The sequence below is a fragment of the Penicillium mononematosum genome (genome assembly GCF_028829835.1).
Source record: "Penicillium mononematosum strain IBT 11891 chromosome Unknown utg000002l:1.0-8112719.0:1.0-8118358.0, whole genome shotgun sequence".
In the NCBI taxonomy this organism is placed as follows: domain Eukaryota; kingdom Fungi; phylum Ascomycota; class Eurotiomycetes; order Eurotiales; family Aspergillaceae; genus Penicillium; species Penicillium mononematosum.
Genome location: NW_026643272.1, coordinates 465140 through 480310, shown reverse-complemented (window position 1 = coordinate 480310; position 15171 = coordinate 465140). Strand labels below are relative to the sequence as shown.

General features: G+C 47.4%; 4 protein-coding genes across 4 annotated transcripts; 3 read left to right on the top strand and 1 right to left on the bottom strand.

The window, feature by feature from the left end:
- Positions 1-506: 506 nt before the first annotated feature.
- N7519_001912 (casein kinase I) lies at positions 507-2061 on the top strand (the record flags this gene model as incomplete). The annotated part of the gene is given in 6 exon segments (XM_057288690.1): positions 507-635; positions 689-758; positions 816-964; positions 1021-1426; positions 1482-1760; positions 1778-2061. The coding sequence occupies 6 exon segments, from the start codon at positions 507-509 to the stop codon at positions 2059-2061; spliced, it is 1317 nt and encodes a 438-aa protein (XP_057149892.1).
- A 1514-nt stretch (positions 2062-3575) lies between these two features.
- Positions 3576-4079, top strand: N7519_001911 (uncharacterized protein; the record flags this gene model as incomplete). The annotated part of the gene is made up of 1 exon (XM_057288689.1): positions 3576-4079. One exon carries the CDS (start codon positions 3576-3578, stop codon positions 4077-4079), a length of 504 nt encoding a protein of 167 aa, XP_057149891.1.
- Positions 4080-10998: 6919 nt separating this feature from the next.
- On the top strand, positions 10999-12077 carry N7519_001910 (regulator of G-protein signaling domain-containing protein; the record flags this gene model as incomplete). The annotated part of the gene is made up of 2 exons (XM_057288688.1): positions 10999-11193; positions 11256-12077. 2 exons carry the CDS (start codon positions 10999-11001, stop codon positions 12075-12077), a joined length of 1017 nt encoding a protein of 338 aa, XP_057149890.1.
- Positions 12078-13159: 1082 nt separating this feature from the next.
- On the bottom strand, positions 13160-14857 carry N7519_001909 (RUS1 family protein; the record flags this gene model as incomplete). Its single annotated transcript, XM_057288687.1, has 4 exons — positions 13160-13933; positions 14032-14072; positions 14156-14497; positions 14845-14857. The coding sequence occupies 4 exons, from the start codon at positions 14855-14857 to the stop codon at positions 13160-13162; spliced, it is 1170 nt and encodes a 389-aa protein (XP_057149889.1).
- Between the last annotated feature and the right edge of the window lie 314 nt (positions 14858-15171).

The window sequence follows — 15171 nt, the reverse complement described above, 5'->3', positions numbered from 1 at the left end:
CAGTAGGTCGGAAGTACCCTGTGTTGTTTTTCCCTTTTTTATCCTTTCTCCTTTGGCTTGTCTACAACCTCCCCCGAACTCCAACCCCAGCTCCTCACTTCCGACCGTCAAAAAAGGACCCACGAACGCCTCAATTATTGTTCAGTACTGCCAATTCCGCCTGTATTTGGTCATCCCGGCTTTATACGTCCCTACGGTCCCTTTGATCTCGTCCCGATTGTGCATTTCCGTCTGCCGCCCTGTCTCCTTTCATCGCTGTCACCGGTACATCGGCTATTGGGCAAATAGATCCCATTGAGTCTGTAAGATCTGCTTCAGTCGGTAAAAAAAAATAGAGGTCATTGTGATGTATGTGATCAGACTGTGATATCGCTTTCATCGTTGTCCGACTTCGTATGTGCTGACTGCGCCCAGTGATAGTATCAATCACGTGTTTACGTCCCTGAAGCCATTCCCCGTGATCCAGGGTTTCTCTTCCGCGGGTTACAATCCTTGCTCCCGAATCCATGGCGTCCTCGTCGTCAAATGTGGTGGGTGTCCACTACCGTGTGGGCAAGAAAATCGGCGAAGGCTCCTTTGGTGTCATCTTTGAAGGCACCAACCTCCTGAACAACCAACAGGTCGCCATCAAATTCGTATGGTCCCCTTCTCCTTTGTCGCGCGAGCCTCCTGGCTGACCTGAAATTAGGAACCCCGGAAAAGTGATGCACCCCAGCTCCGCGATGAGTACCGGACGTATAAGATTCTGGTTGGATGCCGTAAGTATTCCAAATGTAGGGAGATGTGGTATTGTGCGCTCTTCTAACTTGATTCAGCTGGCATTCCCAATGTCTATTATTTCGGACAGGAGGGCCTGCACAACATCCTCGTTATTGATCTTCTCGGTCCTTCTTTGGAGGATCTTTTCGATCACTGCAACCGCCGCTTCTCCACAAAGACTGTTGTGATGGTAGCCAAGCAGATGGTGCGTCCTTTTCCCTGCTTGAAATTACAATATGAAGCATGGCTAACTGCGACTAGCTTTCGCGCGTTCAAACGATTCACGAGAAGAACCTCATCTACCGCGATATCAAGCCAGACAACTTCCTTATTGGCCGGCCATCAACCAAGGCTGCCAACGTCATCCACGTGGTTGACTTCGGTATGGCCAAGCAATACCGCGACCCCAAGACCAAGCAACATATCCCTTACCGCGAGCGTAAATCTTTGTCTGGTACTGCTCGTTACATGAGTATCAACACACATCTGGGTCGTGAGCAATCTCGGCGTGATGACCTGGAAGCTCTCGGTCATGTCTTCATGTACTTCTTGAGGGGTGGCCTTCCCTGGCAGGGCCTGAAGGCTGCTACCAACAAGCAAAAGTACGAGAAGATCGGCGAGAAGAAGCAAACGACAGCGATCAAGGACCTCTGCGATAGTTATCCAGGTATGTTATCTCACCCTTACCTATATCCATATTCATCTGCTAATCACTCCGCCAGAAGAATTCAACAAGTACCTGAGCTACGTGCGCAACCTCGGTTTCGAGGACACTCCTGACTACGATTATCTCCGTGATATCTTGACACAAGCTCTCAAGAACGCCGGCGAGGTGGAGGATGGCGAGTACGACTGGATGAAGCTCAACAACGGCCGGGGCTGGGACTATAAGTCCTACTCATCTCAGGCACATCTCCACAATCAGCACCAGGGCTCGTCCGGTCGCGACCAGCATGCAAGGGAGCTCCGTAACAGCCAACGTCCCGGAGTGACAGCCGACCGTTTAAACGCCGCGCAGCCCCCGCCTCCTTCTCCAGCCAAAGTTGGAGCTGGAAAGACGCGCGAGCGCCCAAGCGCCGGCGGCATGCCTCCCAAACGCCAGAGCGCGGGGTGGAAGCATCGACTCCGGCCGCGTCAACCCAGGCACAGTTTCAAAACTCCAATGCCCACCTCTCCGGTCGCAACGGAAGTCCAGGGAACCCGGCATTGAGTAACCAACAGCCCCTTGGTGCCCAAGGTACCCCTGAAGCGCCGCCCACTTTCGCGCAGAAGTTGATGAAGGTTCTGTGCTGCGGTAGGTGATTCGGCTGTGCTGCATCACCTGAGCGCCCAGCTCATCTCAGGATCCAGGTTGAATTCCAGTTAAATGAAGCGATGGCGCATTTAGACCTACCGCGCCACGCTTTCACCTCTGCTTCCTGCCCTTCATGTCAGAAAACGGCCTAAGAAGGTCTGCATGGGATTTCTTTTTTTTTTATTCTTGTTTACTTTCGCCTCTCGCTCCGTTCTTGCCTTGTGTTCAGGTGGTTAGCGCCGCTTGGCCGAGCAAGAATCGCGCTTCTCGGCCTATATCACCTTCTGGCCATTCTCTTTTTGTCCCATTCGATCCTTCAGCCTATACATATGACTGTGGGTAGGTACAACTTTTCTCTCATTGATGTTACGTCTCATCACTCTTTCATGGTGCTACGACTCGGAATGGCGAACTTGTGAGAGTTTGTCTTTTGTTTTCGATTTCGCTTCCTCGTCTCGTCACTATATCCGGCGTGCACCGTTTAATATCAACCCTTGGTCTTTCAAACGGGCAGGTACTCATCGGTTGATCCTCCAATGCCATTGATTTGCGGCGCGCCGCCCTGGGACCTTGTTTCTTGCGCTGGCTCGGGAGACAAATAACTTGGATCAATGGCTTCAACCCCCGCACGAGAATTGGCAAGGCTCGACACAAATACGCCCTGAGGATGGACCGACCTGCGAGAGATGGCAATCTGAATTGATTGACCTTGGCCATGCTTGTCCGTGTCTGTATACTTCTCTCGGTCTCATTTCATCCTCTTCATCAACTGGACAAGCACGCCGGACAACTCTCGTTTCTATTTGGGTGCTTTATTTCCTCCGGTCCGTCTACCATGGTCCTGTCATTCTTGTTATTTCCTATCCTGTGTGCATCCGGGAGAAAAGATCCTTTCCACTGCGTGGTCTTCATTATTGCATGCAAAACCTAGAGGAAGAGCATGTTGCATATATCCCCCTTTCCCCGTTCCCCCTTCGCATCAACCGCCTGCTCTGCCCCTTTGATTGTTCCAAAGATCTATTGTCCATGTCTATAATCGTCTTTTGTTGTTTTTTCCTTTCTTGCTCTGTTTCAGAAGCGAGTTTTTGTTACTGGTAGGCATAAGATAGCATTCTTCCTTTTTTTTTTCATTTGGTCTGTTACAAGTCTTGCAGTTCATTCGTACGGCGTATATAAATAACTCCTGTAATAAGAATCATTGCATTCAAATTTTATATCCTCTCTCCTTGATCTACTCTAGGCATGTAGATATATACTTGCGTTGATTCTCCTTATTCGATAGTCTATCCAGGTTGAGCATGAGTAGTCGCCCAAATACCTAGGTAACAGTCAATTTCCCATCATCAACTAGCCTGACAGTAATCTGAATTAGAGGCATCTTGCAGCCTAACGGGTGTCACGTAGGACCGGAAACAATGGAATGCAAACCAGACAAATCACTAGCCCTTATAAAAAGGATACCCTCCTTGCATTCAACGGTTGATCTATTTCATCCTGAGCACACGTTATTCACTCATACACCATGTCTGATATCACCGAGATTCGTGAGAAGATATTCGAAAAGACCGCGGCACAACGACTTGTGGTCAAAGCACGTACAGATCAACTGGACTCTCATGATTATCGTGTCTCAGCAAGCAAATTTATCGACAAAATCTTTCCAAACTGGGAGAACGATAGTCGCATTCATTTCCTCGCTATTGAAATACGACTGAATCGTGTGTTCATGGCTATCGATATCAACAATTCTGATTATGACTTCGATACTGCACATGAAAACAAAATTGTTCTCCCGGTCCATGTTGTTTGGCAACATAAGCGAAAGGGATGGTTTATCGTAAGATGGCCTCAGGAAGATGAGCCTCTTGCTGCGAAAATAGCTGAGCTTCATAACGTTAATGGTTTCAATGCCACAACGCCATTTCTTGCGAATTTCAATGAGCGCGTTGTATATGACAGACCACGTCACTTATTTCCCAATCGCCAGCATCCACAAGCTACATCTTCACTTGATGAGCCCGCTTAATCGGACCTGGCTGGTGGCGGTCGTCAGGATCTTCAGTTCACGGGAATTGGCGATGGATGAAACCAGCAATGGAAGGGATAGGGAGATGAGAAGAATGCGAGTATGTGATGGGTTGTTGATTCATTGAAATCATCTTTGGTTTCACTATCGGGCTGCTGAATATCGGGCTGCTGAACAAAGCTGTTTCAATCCATGTCCTCGGATATGTTTATCTTGGTTCGAGGCATTTTGATGGAATAGTACACTTGAACACGTTACAGGAGATAGAATGCAGGAGAACTTTCACTATTTTATGTCTTTTGATAAACAAAGAGACATTAAATCAAAGATCTACGAGACTACAGCCTTAGTCTGATATATTTTATCTATCCATCTGGTGTACGTGCCGAGTAGATGAAAACCCCCCGTAAGTGTAACTCATAGAATGGACTTAGGATAGTTACCCTAGGACAAAAAATAGGTATAGTCAGCCTAGAATCCAAGGGACCGACGCGCAGCACGGACAGACCACGGAAAGACCACGCACAATCATAGTCTTTCCGTCGCCACCACCGACACATACTTCATAACCGTTCTGCAGCTCTCCATGACACGCTAATGCAAGGATCACCAGTCCGTGGCATGTTATAGCATGACGTAGGTCACCCGACAGAGTACCCTTCTTAAACAGGGTGGAGTTATCCAGTGGGGATCTAACATTTCTCCAATACAATGTTGTCTATGTTGTATGCTCAAAGTAGTATGTCTCAACGACAAGCCTTACCGAATCCAGTGCAGAATATGTGCATAGGAAATGTAAAGCAAAGCAACCTCAATCCCCGGCATGTCCATCTTAAGACTAGCAAGAATGTGTCGATAACCATCATATGATATCGACCGAAACTACCGAGTACAACATTGTGAATGTCGATCATCGATCATCATCCCCAGACTCTGCAGAAACAAACATAAACTCTAATGTCCAAATTCACAACTTGTATCCCTTGCCCTAAAGCATAAACTGAATATCAACCCCATGACCCAATAAGCAAGCCCTTTCCCACACACACTCTCTCCACAGATATACATATCCCACCCCCGTACTTTACCAAAACCAATAACAGTCGAAGATCGCCACCGAGAAAGTCGTTTATTATGGCGCAGTCCTAGCCCACCAATGATATCCACGGAGTGCACCTGCATGCGCATGGAGAGTAGTGAAATAGCAGTGAATACGCATATGCACCAGCCACCCAACGACCCAGCCAAGACCCAAGAGCATCCACAGAATCCCAATCCATACCCAATGCTGCCTACATGTATCCAGTAAGAGAAACATCAACCCCGCTCAGTGGGATCTACTTTCGGTCCACCTTGCAGAGCAATTCAGATCCCGGATAGGGCAGCCAGTTAGAGCGGATCGTCGGTGGGTTTATAGGCTTCTTGTAATGTGTACTGTATAATGCGTAGTGTATGTTGTAATATGCCTTTAGCATTGCCAATGCATGGATACCTAGGTACATACAATATAGGTATTTCCCCGCATTTATCTCCTTCCCCGCTTGGCGATTTGGTCTTGGCGTGGCTGGAGCTAGGCAGAGGAGTTTCTTCCTTTTTCTTCTTTTTTTTTTGCTTTTTTCTCTTTTTACCTGTTTGCTTTTTGTGCATGGCTGACTTCTGCGGGGATGGGCTGGTTAACCGCTTCGTGATTGGTTTGAGATTTGCTGGACTATTGCTGCACGAGTGTTATTGGTTTGGAGCTGAGCTTGAGTTTGAGCTTGGGCTTCCCTGGTTTATTGACAGGGTTCGTCTTTGGGGTTCGATATTGGACTTTGCTCCCGTCATTCCCGTCATCCCGCCTATATTTGTGATAAGGGGACAGGGTACATACGTACTTTAGTGTACGGAGTACAGAGTACAGAGTAATTAGGGTTTAATTGCACGTTATTATGCTGCTAATACATATATGGTTTGAGCTATTGGAGTCTTGCGTGTGATACTGAATATCTTGGAATTAAGTTCGGAGAAATGCCGATGGGATCGACTTGCCTCTAGCACGCAACACACCATCTCTATATTGTATACTCGTACTCCGTGCTGAGTACATTGACGTAAGCCACTAAATCTAATCACAGACACTTAAATTGACTACGAATGCAATGGGATCTTGTCAGTTCAGGCGCTAACATGAAACAGTTTCCGAGACTGGATTCCTACAGTAAGCACCGCTTACCGAGGTCCGGACTCCGTACACTCCGGAGACCGGAGTGCATATCAAGCGGAATAGCACCCGAACACCGTAAATTCCAGGATCCTAGGTCGCTTACAACATAGATTATAGTCAGAGCTATCTGTGGGGGCCCAAAAAAAACCATCAGAGAGAAAGGATTCTAAGCGCCCAAGGTGATAAGCCCAGTCTGAGACTAAAGTCGCCAAATGAGAAAACATATCCTTTCCCATATCTAACAGATAAATTACACTTACTCCATACAATATCCAGGGCTGAGCGTTTCACATAGCGCCGGGAGAATATATCCAGAGTCCAGAATCATCACAACGGCCCCCAAAGGACTCGAGCTCAGACTTGAAACAAGCCTAGATTCGATCTCGATCGTTCTTTCATGATCGTACGTTCTTGTTATTATTTTTTCTTCGGCAATGTCTGAGCAACCTTGGAAGATTGCAGTTGAAACAGTGGAGAAACATGAGGTCATCCGCGGCATCTGCCGCCTGATCGACTACGCTGTGCTGTTTTGGGGTTTGGGTGACTCTTCCTTGTATTCTCCTCTGTACTCCGTTGTCTTAGTTCTGTTCGGTTTATCTTCCTCTGCCTTGCTCAGACAACCTAGAAGGGGCTGTGGAGATGTCCCACTAGTCGAGTGACAGGGATATATATTATTCCCCTTCAAAGATCATCCCATGCGGATCGGCAATCTTCTTAGCTGTTTCTTCGAGACTGGCTCGACTTCTCATGCCACTTCTCGGCAATTTTTATCCCTGTCATAACTCCATTCTAGTCTGCTGCACATCATCACACCATTAAGCGATATTACAGGTTAAAATTGAAGGTTTCAGGGGGAGATCCGGGGTGCTCTCCCCTTGCTTGACTGTTTAACTATAGCATCTATAATTTTGCTTTTGCAAAAGTATAACGTAACTATATTACATCGAATACATTATATAATTGTAAATACATATGCCATTGGAACGAGAAATAGTCAGAACCTTGTGTCCTCCGTATAGCAAACTCGCTAAGACACCAAGGTTCATATGGATGGCATTATCGTCAAGGATCGTGCAGGTATTAATGTGGTAATGCAGTCAATAACGACCATGCCACCCCTGCCCACCCCCCTCATTCTAGCCAGTGACGAAAAACGGACATGTCTCAGGTACTACAGCAAACATCCCGGTGACAATCCTTGAAGCTCTCTGCAGGTTTTACATTAAAGGAGTGCCACAATCTGTCCTCCACAAAAAGGAACCGAAGTGCGTCGAAAACCCCATCCACGCGAGGGAAAATATAAATTAAGAATAAAATAAGGGAAAGAAAGAAAAAGCAAGGGAAAGAACACGAAAGAAGCAAAATAAAAGCCTCATCCCCCCCTTCCCACTAGCAAAATAATTCCCCGTATGAGGATGAGGACCTACAGTAGCGCCCTAATAGAAATGTACCCCATACATAAACAGCAGGACACGATCCATTAATAAGAATAAAAATAAAAAGGAAGACAGAACAAAAAAAGGAAAGAGTCATAAACCCCTCGCTAAACGGGACATTGTTCTAGACGCATTCAACCCCATCACGCTAGTAAGAACTAAAAGGGGAGAACGTCGCCAGCAGCCAAGGTAAGGGCGCATCGTGATCCCGTGCGCACCGATGTGGGGGTGTGATGCCTTGGATGTGGATCTGTTTTTTTACTTTTTCTTTTGATTTAGCCTACGGAGTAGAAGATTTGGGGGTTTGGGGTGGCTTAGTGGCTTAAGAGGCTTTCAGGTGGCCTTGGGGGTGGATATCCATGCATTGTATGTATCCTTGTCCCTGGTTAAATACGGGATCTGCGGTATCGCTGCGTGGGCATGGTGGGTGGGCTCTGTGATTGGGGCTAACCTGGTCTTTGCTAGGCGCGTGGGTTTCCCGGGGATAAGAGCTGCGGTAATTTCGTCGCTATCGCACAGGTGCTATTGGGGTTGGCGTGTTGCTGGGCACTTTTTGCTTTTTGTTGCTTTGCATTGCAACGTATGTGAATGCCGCCGATGGTCCGTTTAGCTATTTATCTGCATGCTGTTGTATGTTGGATGTTGTTCTCTTGTTCTATTGTATAACATATGACAGTTCCTTTAACGGTCTGTGCCCTAATTGAATTTGTTAGTTGCATAACGCGAAAAAGAGATTGACGGTTTTGCTGTCTGACCGTTGGTGTTGCAGTGATAGTTGGTTCTACAATATACTATTAATCTGGACTTGCAAGTACTAAGGATGATCCGATCTTTCATTTGCCTCATAACCTAATCGGTATGATCTCGTGATCTATTAAAAGAATAATCTATGTTCTAGCCTCTACCTATGCCATCCAGATAGCATTGACTCTTATATCTTCGGCTGTCAAAGTCAAAATGTGTGGTGATAGGAGAACCAAGCTTCAAAGAGCCATGTCAACAGCAACCTTATCCTGGCCCAGAGCGTTGCAGAAAGGTCTATGACACAATCTATATTGTATGTCTGAATCATGTCAACTCGACAGACTACGTATGTGATAATGTCATAATACTACTTTGTAGAATCTTCTTATCTATGGTGAGAAGACGAGAAGAAGTGGATCTACAACACCGGAGATCCTTGAAGCCTCCGGACAGACCTCTCCAGCTCCCAATTCTTGGCTCTCGGTTTCAATCGGCAGTACACCCACTTTTATGTGGCTACAACATATATCGCAAGGTATGAGCCATTATTTCAGCCACTGTGTTCTATAGTCTCGGGTACAAAAAAATAGAACGCAGCGATCGCCATTTCAATCGTGAGGGATGACTTGGCATGCATAGAAATGCGTATGCGTCCTATAATATTGCTAAGTGGGTAGACTCGGGAGACAAACAGAACATGAATCATTAGTGGCAATATCCGGATCTACAAGAAAACTCTGATTCCACGGGTGACTGTGGAACTCGAGTCCGTTCAGGGGGGGTCAGATCATTTTCCACGATATGAATGTCCTAATTGAAATTTTCAGGATTTACGGATGTGGCGATCGGGTGGATTGGCAGAACTAAAGTGCTTCGACGGGGTTTTCTAGAATTCTAGAAGGTCTGGGCAGTTCCGGCTGCGGTCACACTGGTGAATTCTGAGCCCTTGCACAGTTGATATTTATATATAGAGTAGCATTCAATTGAAAATTCTGTCTCTCGATTTCGCTAGACTCTATTCATCTTCATAGTTTATTCCAAAATCGGTTTCTAGCATCTTTCGCCTCCACCAAATCAAGGCTACGATGTATAATTTCTCTCATACGTTGCACGTTGTGCCTTGCTAAATCCCTGTGGATTCCACATATGCGTCCACGAGTCCCGAGTATGTATGTCCTATTAATTATGGAGAGACATAAAGACAAGCTTGTGTGACATTCCAGTGTGGTACGAATGATCCTCAGACCCGGGTTTGGAATGATCGGCAGGGCCATATTGGCATCGAACACAAGCCCTAACTAGTGTGCCGATATTATATTATTTGATATGTTTGAGTTTCTATAAGGTGACAGGGGAGGTTTTGGATGACGTGCAAGACAAAGCAACTTGGAACCTTGGAAGTGTGAGTACCTTCGATGCAAGGGAGAGAATGCCGTGACACGACCTTATCGTGTATTTTATTGGTATTGGTCTGGTCATTCTGTTAAAATACCACGGAACCGTGGGTCGAGGATTGACATTCCGGTCTCGGATGGCGTGCTAGCGGCCGGGAGATAAGAGGTTATCGTGAATTAGAAAGTAGATATAAGAGGTATATCTCAAGAGCAAATCGTAAATGGACAATGCGTTGTAACGGAGTACTCCGTAGGATAGTAGAAAAATGAGTCTCGAATCACGGAACAGTTCCTCGTGTTCCATGGTGGAGTTCAGGGGAACGAAAATTCAAACTCGCCACGTTGGGCGCATTGGTCTTTTTTTTTTTCCAGAACCCGTGGAAGCTTACACGTATGACTTCTGGAAGGGTTATGGAGTGATTATGATCAAAACAAGGACAGACATATGTAGGTTACATAATACTCAGTTGATTTTAAGGTGCTCTCATACTTGCATTTTAATCTCGACAGAAGACTGTCGTATTTCTACATTTTTCAAAGTATCCCTTGCAGATCTTAGGCGCTTGTTCAAACGTGAGAGTTCAGCGTGTCGCCACAATAAGACAAAAGTCAAAACCAATCAGAAAATTCTATGAGGAAAAAAGACTGAAATAATCCAAATTAAGAAATAGAAAAGGGAAAAAGAGACGAGAAAAAAACCAAAAAGGAAAAAAAAGAAAAGAAAAAGAAAAAAACAATTATGACATCTTATCGAAAGAAGACTCCACTTGGGCGCAGAAACTAGTTTAGCGTCCCCATCTCGGTCCACTTGAGTCTACTGAGGTGCCCCCCCCCCGTAACCCCATTACCCAGGGTATCGTCATGAATGATTCCAGAATCCGCCCTTTGCCCTTTTTATTCTTCTTCTTTAGTGCTTGCATTTCCGCTTGGTCTCTTTTTTCCCTCATTATCTCATTTTTATAATAAACAACCTTCGAAAACCCTCCCATCCCCTGGCATTCTACTTACCTGTGTTGCCAATCCTATATGCCTGTATCCCAATAATCTGCCGCTCTTTTAACAAGCTGGAGCCTCGTCCCACAGGCAGGGGACGGCCGGTGAGAAAAAAGCCGTTCAAGGGTCCCCAACGCACACTATACGCTATGCTTAAAAAGAAGACGTTGGCTCCGTCCCTCTTCTTCCGGAACCACACTCCTCACACTCCTACCGCAACCCCCGAATTGTCCCCCACCTCCTCAGACAGCGACTCCGAAGAGGATATGGAATCGTCTGGCTCCCGGCCAGCCAGCCTAGCTATCTCGTCGGGGGCCTTCTCTATGCGCCCGACGCTCGACGAGGTGCTGGCCAACATTGCTCCTCCCCATACACTTTGAGCGCCTTCATGGCCTACCTCTCCCAGAATCATTGTCTCGAGACCTTGGAATTCACCATGGAAGCCAACCGATACCGGGATTCCTACTACGCTCTGGCCGAACGACTTGGTGTCCCCGCTTTGGAATCGGATTGCCCCGAATCTCAGCACCTGCGAATGCTCTGGAAACGCCTATTGACTGCATACATCTTCCCGGGGTCGCCGCGAGAGATCAACCTGTCGAGCGAGGTCCGAGATGCGCTCCTGCAGTACAAGAATGTGTCTGCACCGCCCGTGCCAGAGACGTTAGATTCCGCCGTGAAACGCATCCATGACTTGATGGAGGAATCCATATTTCTTCCCTTTGTCAACAGTCACACCACCTCCCCCTCAATGGGGCCCTCCGAACCCTTCATGGGGCCCGACGACTTCATGAGTCTATCATCGACGAGTCTTGACGAGCACCCAATGAAAAGAGTCCGGTCGCGCGTGTCGAAGCGCACCTCCCCGCAGTCGTCTACCAAGGATCTTCCCGCAACGGGTCACAACCGCTCAACCATGTCCCTCGGCGCCGTGCATGCTATCGGCAAACGCACTTCCGGCGCCCTTGTCAGCACCAGCGGCGAGTCGGCTTACCTGTCTCTGACCGATGACTCTGGATCTCCGCAGTCCAGTCCCACCGCCGAAGAGCCCATGACGCCGCCCACCACCCCGCCTGCCAGCGAGCCGCATCTGCCCATGCAAAGTCCCAGGCTTCGCACCGAGAACCCTTGGAAGAAGATGGGTATGAAGCTTGGCTTTAAGAAGCGTTCCACTGGAGGCAGCAGTGGTGGCACTCGCGATCCTAAGATTCTTGGTCTTGACGACTAATTGTCTTCTCTTTCCTTTTTGATCCCGACTCTGGTCGACATTTACGAGACCTACAAAACACACTTTCTTTTGGTCTCTTGACTCACGACAACTACGAATCCCGCAACGACACTTCTCATCTCAACACACACTTGCATGAAATACCGAAATGCATCATCCCACGACTTCATTCTAGCCTTTGTCGAGCGTTTATATTGGCGGTGTATGAGAGCATGACGCATTGAAAGCATATGGAACCGGCGTTTTTGTTATTTTTTCATTTATGGGATGTCTCCGGTCGAGCATCCTATTTTTCCAACTTCACCTGTCAATTTTTTTTTCCTTTTTTTTTTTGGCGGCGAATGGCATCACGGGAAAAGAAACCCATATATATCATATCATGTTCTCATCTATAGATTGGATAGAGGACCTGTTGGCTTTTCAGGTCTTCTGGACACGGCGTTTTTGTCGAGACATTGTCTTGGTCTCTCATCTCCCACTGGGATTTCATATTATCGGAATCAATAGACTTGATACCCCTCTTCCAATCACTTCCTTTGAACAGTAAAAACCGTAAACAAAGTATAAACTGTACTTTCGGTAGCCTTGAATCCCAACGCTGACCTACATAGACCATGCATTCGACCGTTAGGGCAATTTCAAACCCAACAAAACTAAGACCTCGACTCGTACATTCCCATGTCTCAATTCAACTTAAAAAGTGCCGTCCTCCGAGCAGGCATCCGAGTATCCTCTCCCAAACCCGAAACCAATCTTGTCTAGACCTTCCTCGATCCTCCTTGTCACACACGTCGGACACCTACACTCAGACATGTCGCCCGAGAGCCCGGGGAGACGTACATATAGACTTCCAAATGTTGTACAGATGCACACGTAACCCCTCCCAAACTCTTCGAAGATTAGTGTTAATGTGGTGTCTTCGGCACTGCGTCGGAGGATGGTTCTTATTTGACTTTGTTTACATTTACTACATGTGGTTATAGGATATCCCGAGCGAGTGGAATCTCTAAGGTAAAGGGAAGGAGGTGAAAGGTAAATCCAAACAAGGATAAACGAAGTAAAATAAACCAATATAAACAATATCAATGCTCAATCCTCCGTCCAGCCCTCGTCTCCAAAGCCGCAATATCAACATCCCACCCAACACCACCCAGCTCCGTGAGATATCTCTCAAAGCGCGCATTAGCATTCAACAACCCAAGAGTCCGCTCCACGACAGCGAGAACAGCATCAACAGAAGAGCCCGTTGAAATCCGGACCAGAACCCTTGCAGCTAGCAAAGCATGAGCCCACGCCTTCAACTGATGCTCAACAGTACAGCCCCGTTTCAGGAGAATCGAAGCATGCCATTTCACATTCCCTCCACTTGTCAACGGCACGAGAAATAATATATAGGACTCATTGGCAAAAACAGCCGCAAGTCGCTGTAGCGGGAGGGTGCGCGGGAATGATGTACCAGACACGGAACCGAGGAAAGTAGACATGGACACGCCTATCTGTGCGGATCCGAGATGTTGGGTTGTATGCGTTGAGTGCTGCGTCCACTGTAATGCCCCGTCTCGGTGGAAGATGCGCTCGTGCTTGGATACCTGTGCTGGTGTGAGGACTGTCCACTCGTTTTTGGTTTTAGATAGGCTTGGCGTAGGATCGAGTTCAGGATCTAGAGCTAGTGCTAGACTCCTGTCTGAGTCGAAGAGTGTTGAGAAGACGATGTTCGCGCGCTGGCGGTTTAGACTTGTCATTTGTACGGCGCGCACGGCGGCGTAGTTCATGCTTAGATGCAGGGCTAGGAGGGTTAGGAGGATGAGCCAGGTTGTGCTGAAGTTGGTTATGTGGGATATGACTACGGATCCGACCTGGGTTTGTTGTTAGTGGGATCCTTGCTTGGTGGGTTTTGGTTTGGTTGGTTCCTGATCGAGAGGGTAGGGATGGGAATGGAGATAAGGATGCTTACCAGCATGCCGAAAAGAGAAATGACAGTCTCCTGAGATGAGTCTTTCTACACAACAAATAGATGAAGTTAGCTCTGCCTATCAATTTCCAACGAGACAATGCATAAGGAATTTGAAGACACATACGGCATTCAGCTCCGCCAGATTCCCCCCATTTCGCAAAATGAGCACTCAAGCTCGCCTTCGAGCTACCTCCAGCTACGCCGCAGAGGGCCCTGAGGACACCGGCCGTGCTGAGAACAGCCACCCGCGCCGGTCCGGCGGGAACACCTGGCGAGAGACAGTCGAGGACCATGGCGATGTCGTTGAAGACGTCTGCTGCTAGTCGGTAGGTTTTGCATTCTGGCTCGAGGGCTGTGCCGATGCGGTGGGCGAAGCAGATTGTTGCAATGCGGCCCGATATATCTTGCAGGATGTGTAGGAGTAGTGCGGAGGTTGGAGAGGCGTTGGCGTTGCCGACACCGACTCCTGTACGTTGGTTGGGTGTTAGTTGCTTGCCTCTTGGTTTGGTCTATGGAGTTGGGTTAGGGGATATGGACCTTGGAGGACTGCTCGGGAGGAGAGGAGGCCTGCTATTGAGCTGCAGAAGGCTTGAAGGGAGTCCTGTTTGTGGTGGATTGGTTGTCAGTTCGGTGTACTAGGTGTATCTTTGATATTGCTGGTATGGTAGAGCAAGGTAATTCGAGCCATGAGGTTTCTGCCTCTGGCAGCCGGGGATTATATGCTCACAAAGATTTGATATCTGCGGTTGATATTAGTATTTTTGTGGACCAGGGATGTTTCATGCATTTCAACAGGCTCCTGTCTGTACTCACGGGAGATAGTCATCGCTGACACTTTGGGGGTAACCGGAAGGAAGAAAAACATCACTCAGCGAGCTGATTATAGGCTTGGGTGACCATGATGAAGTAGATGGAGAGGAGCTCTGTTGTACTAAGTCAGCTAAGATCGAAAACTTGATATTGATATAGCTTTTGTAAGTCTTTCCGATTCATGCAATAACATCCATATATTGAACCACATCATAAATCGAGATTTTGAGCACAATTCATATACTAATGCATGAGAGTGTATCTGTTCCAGGAAACAGACTTATTATGAAGGGATAGGCAGGTACCCAGGACAGGAATCTGCATGCTGGC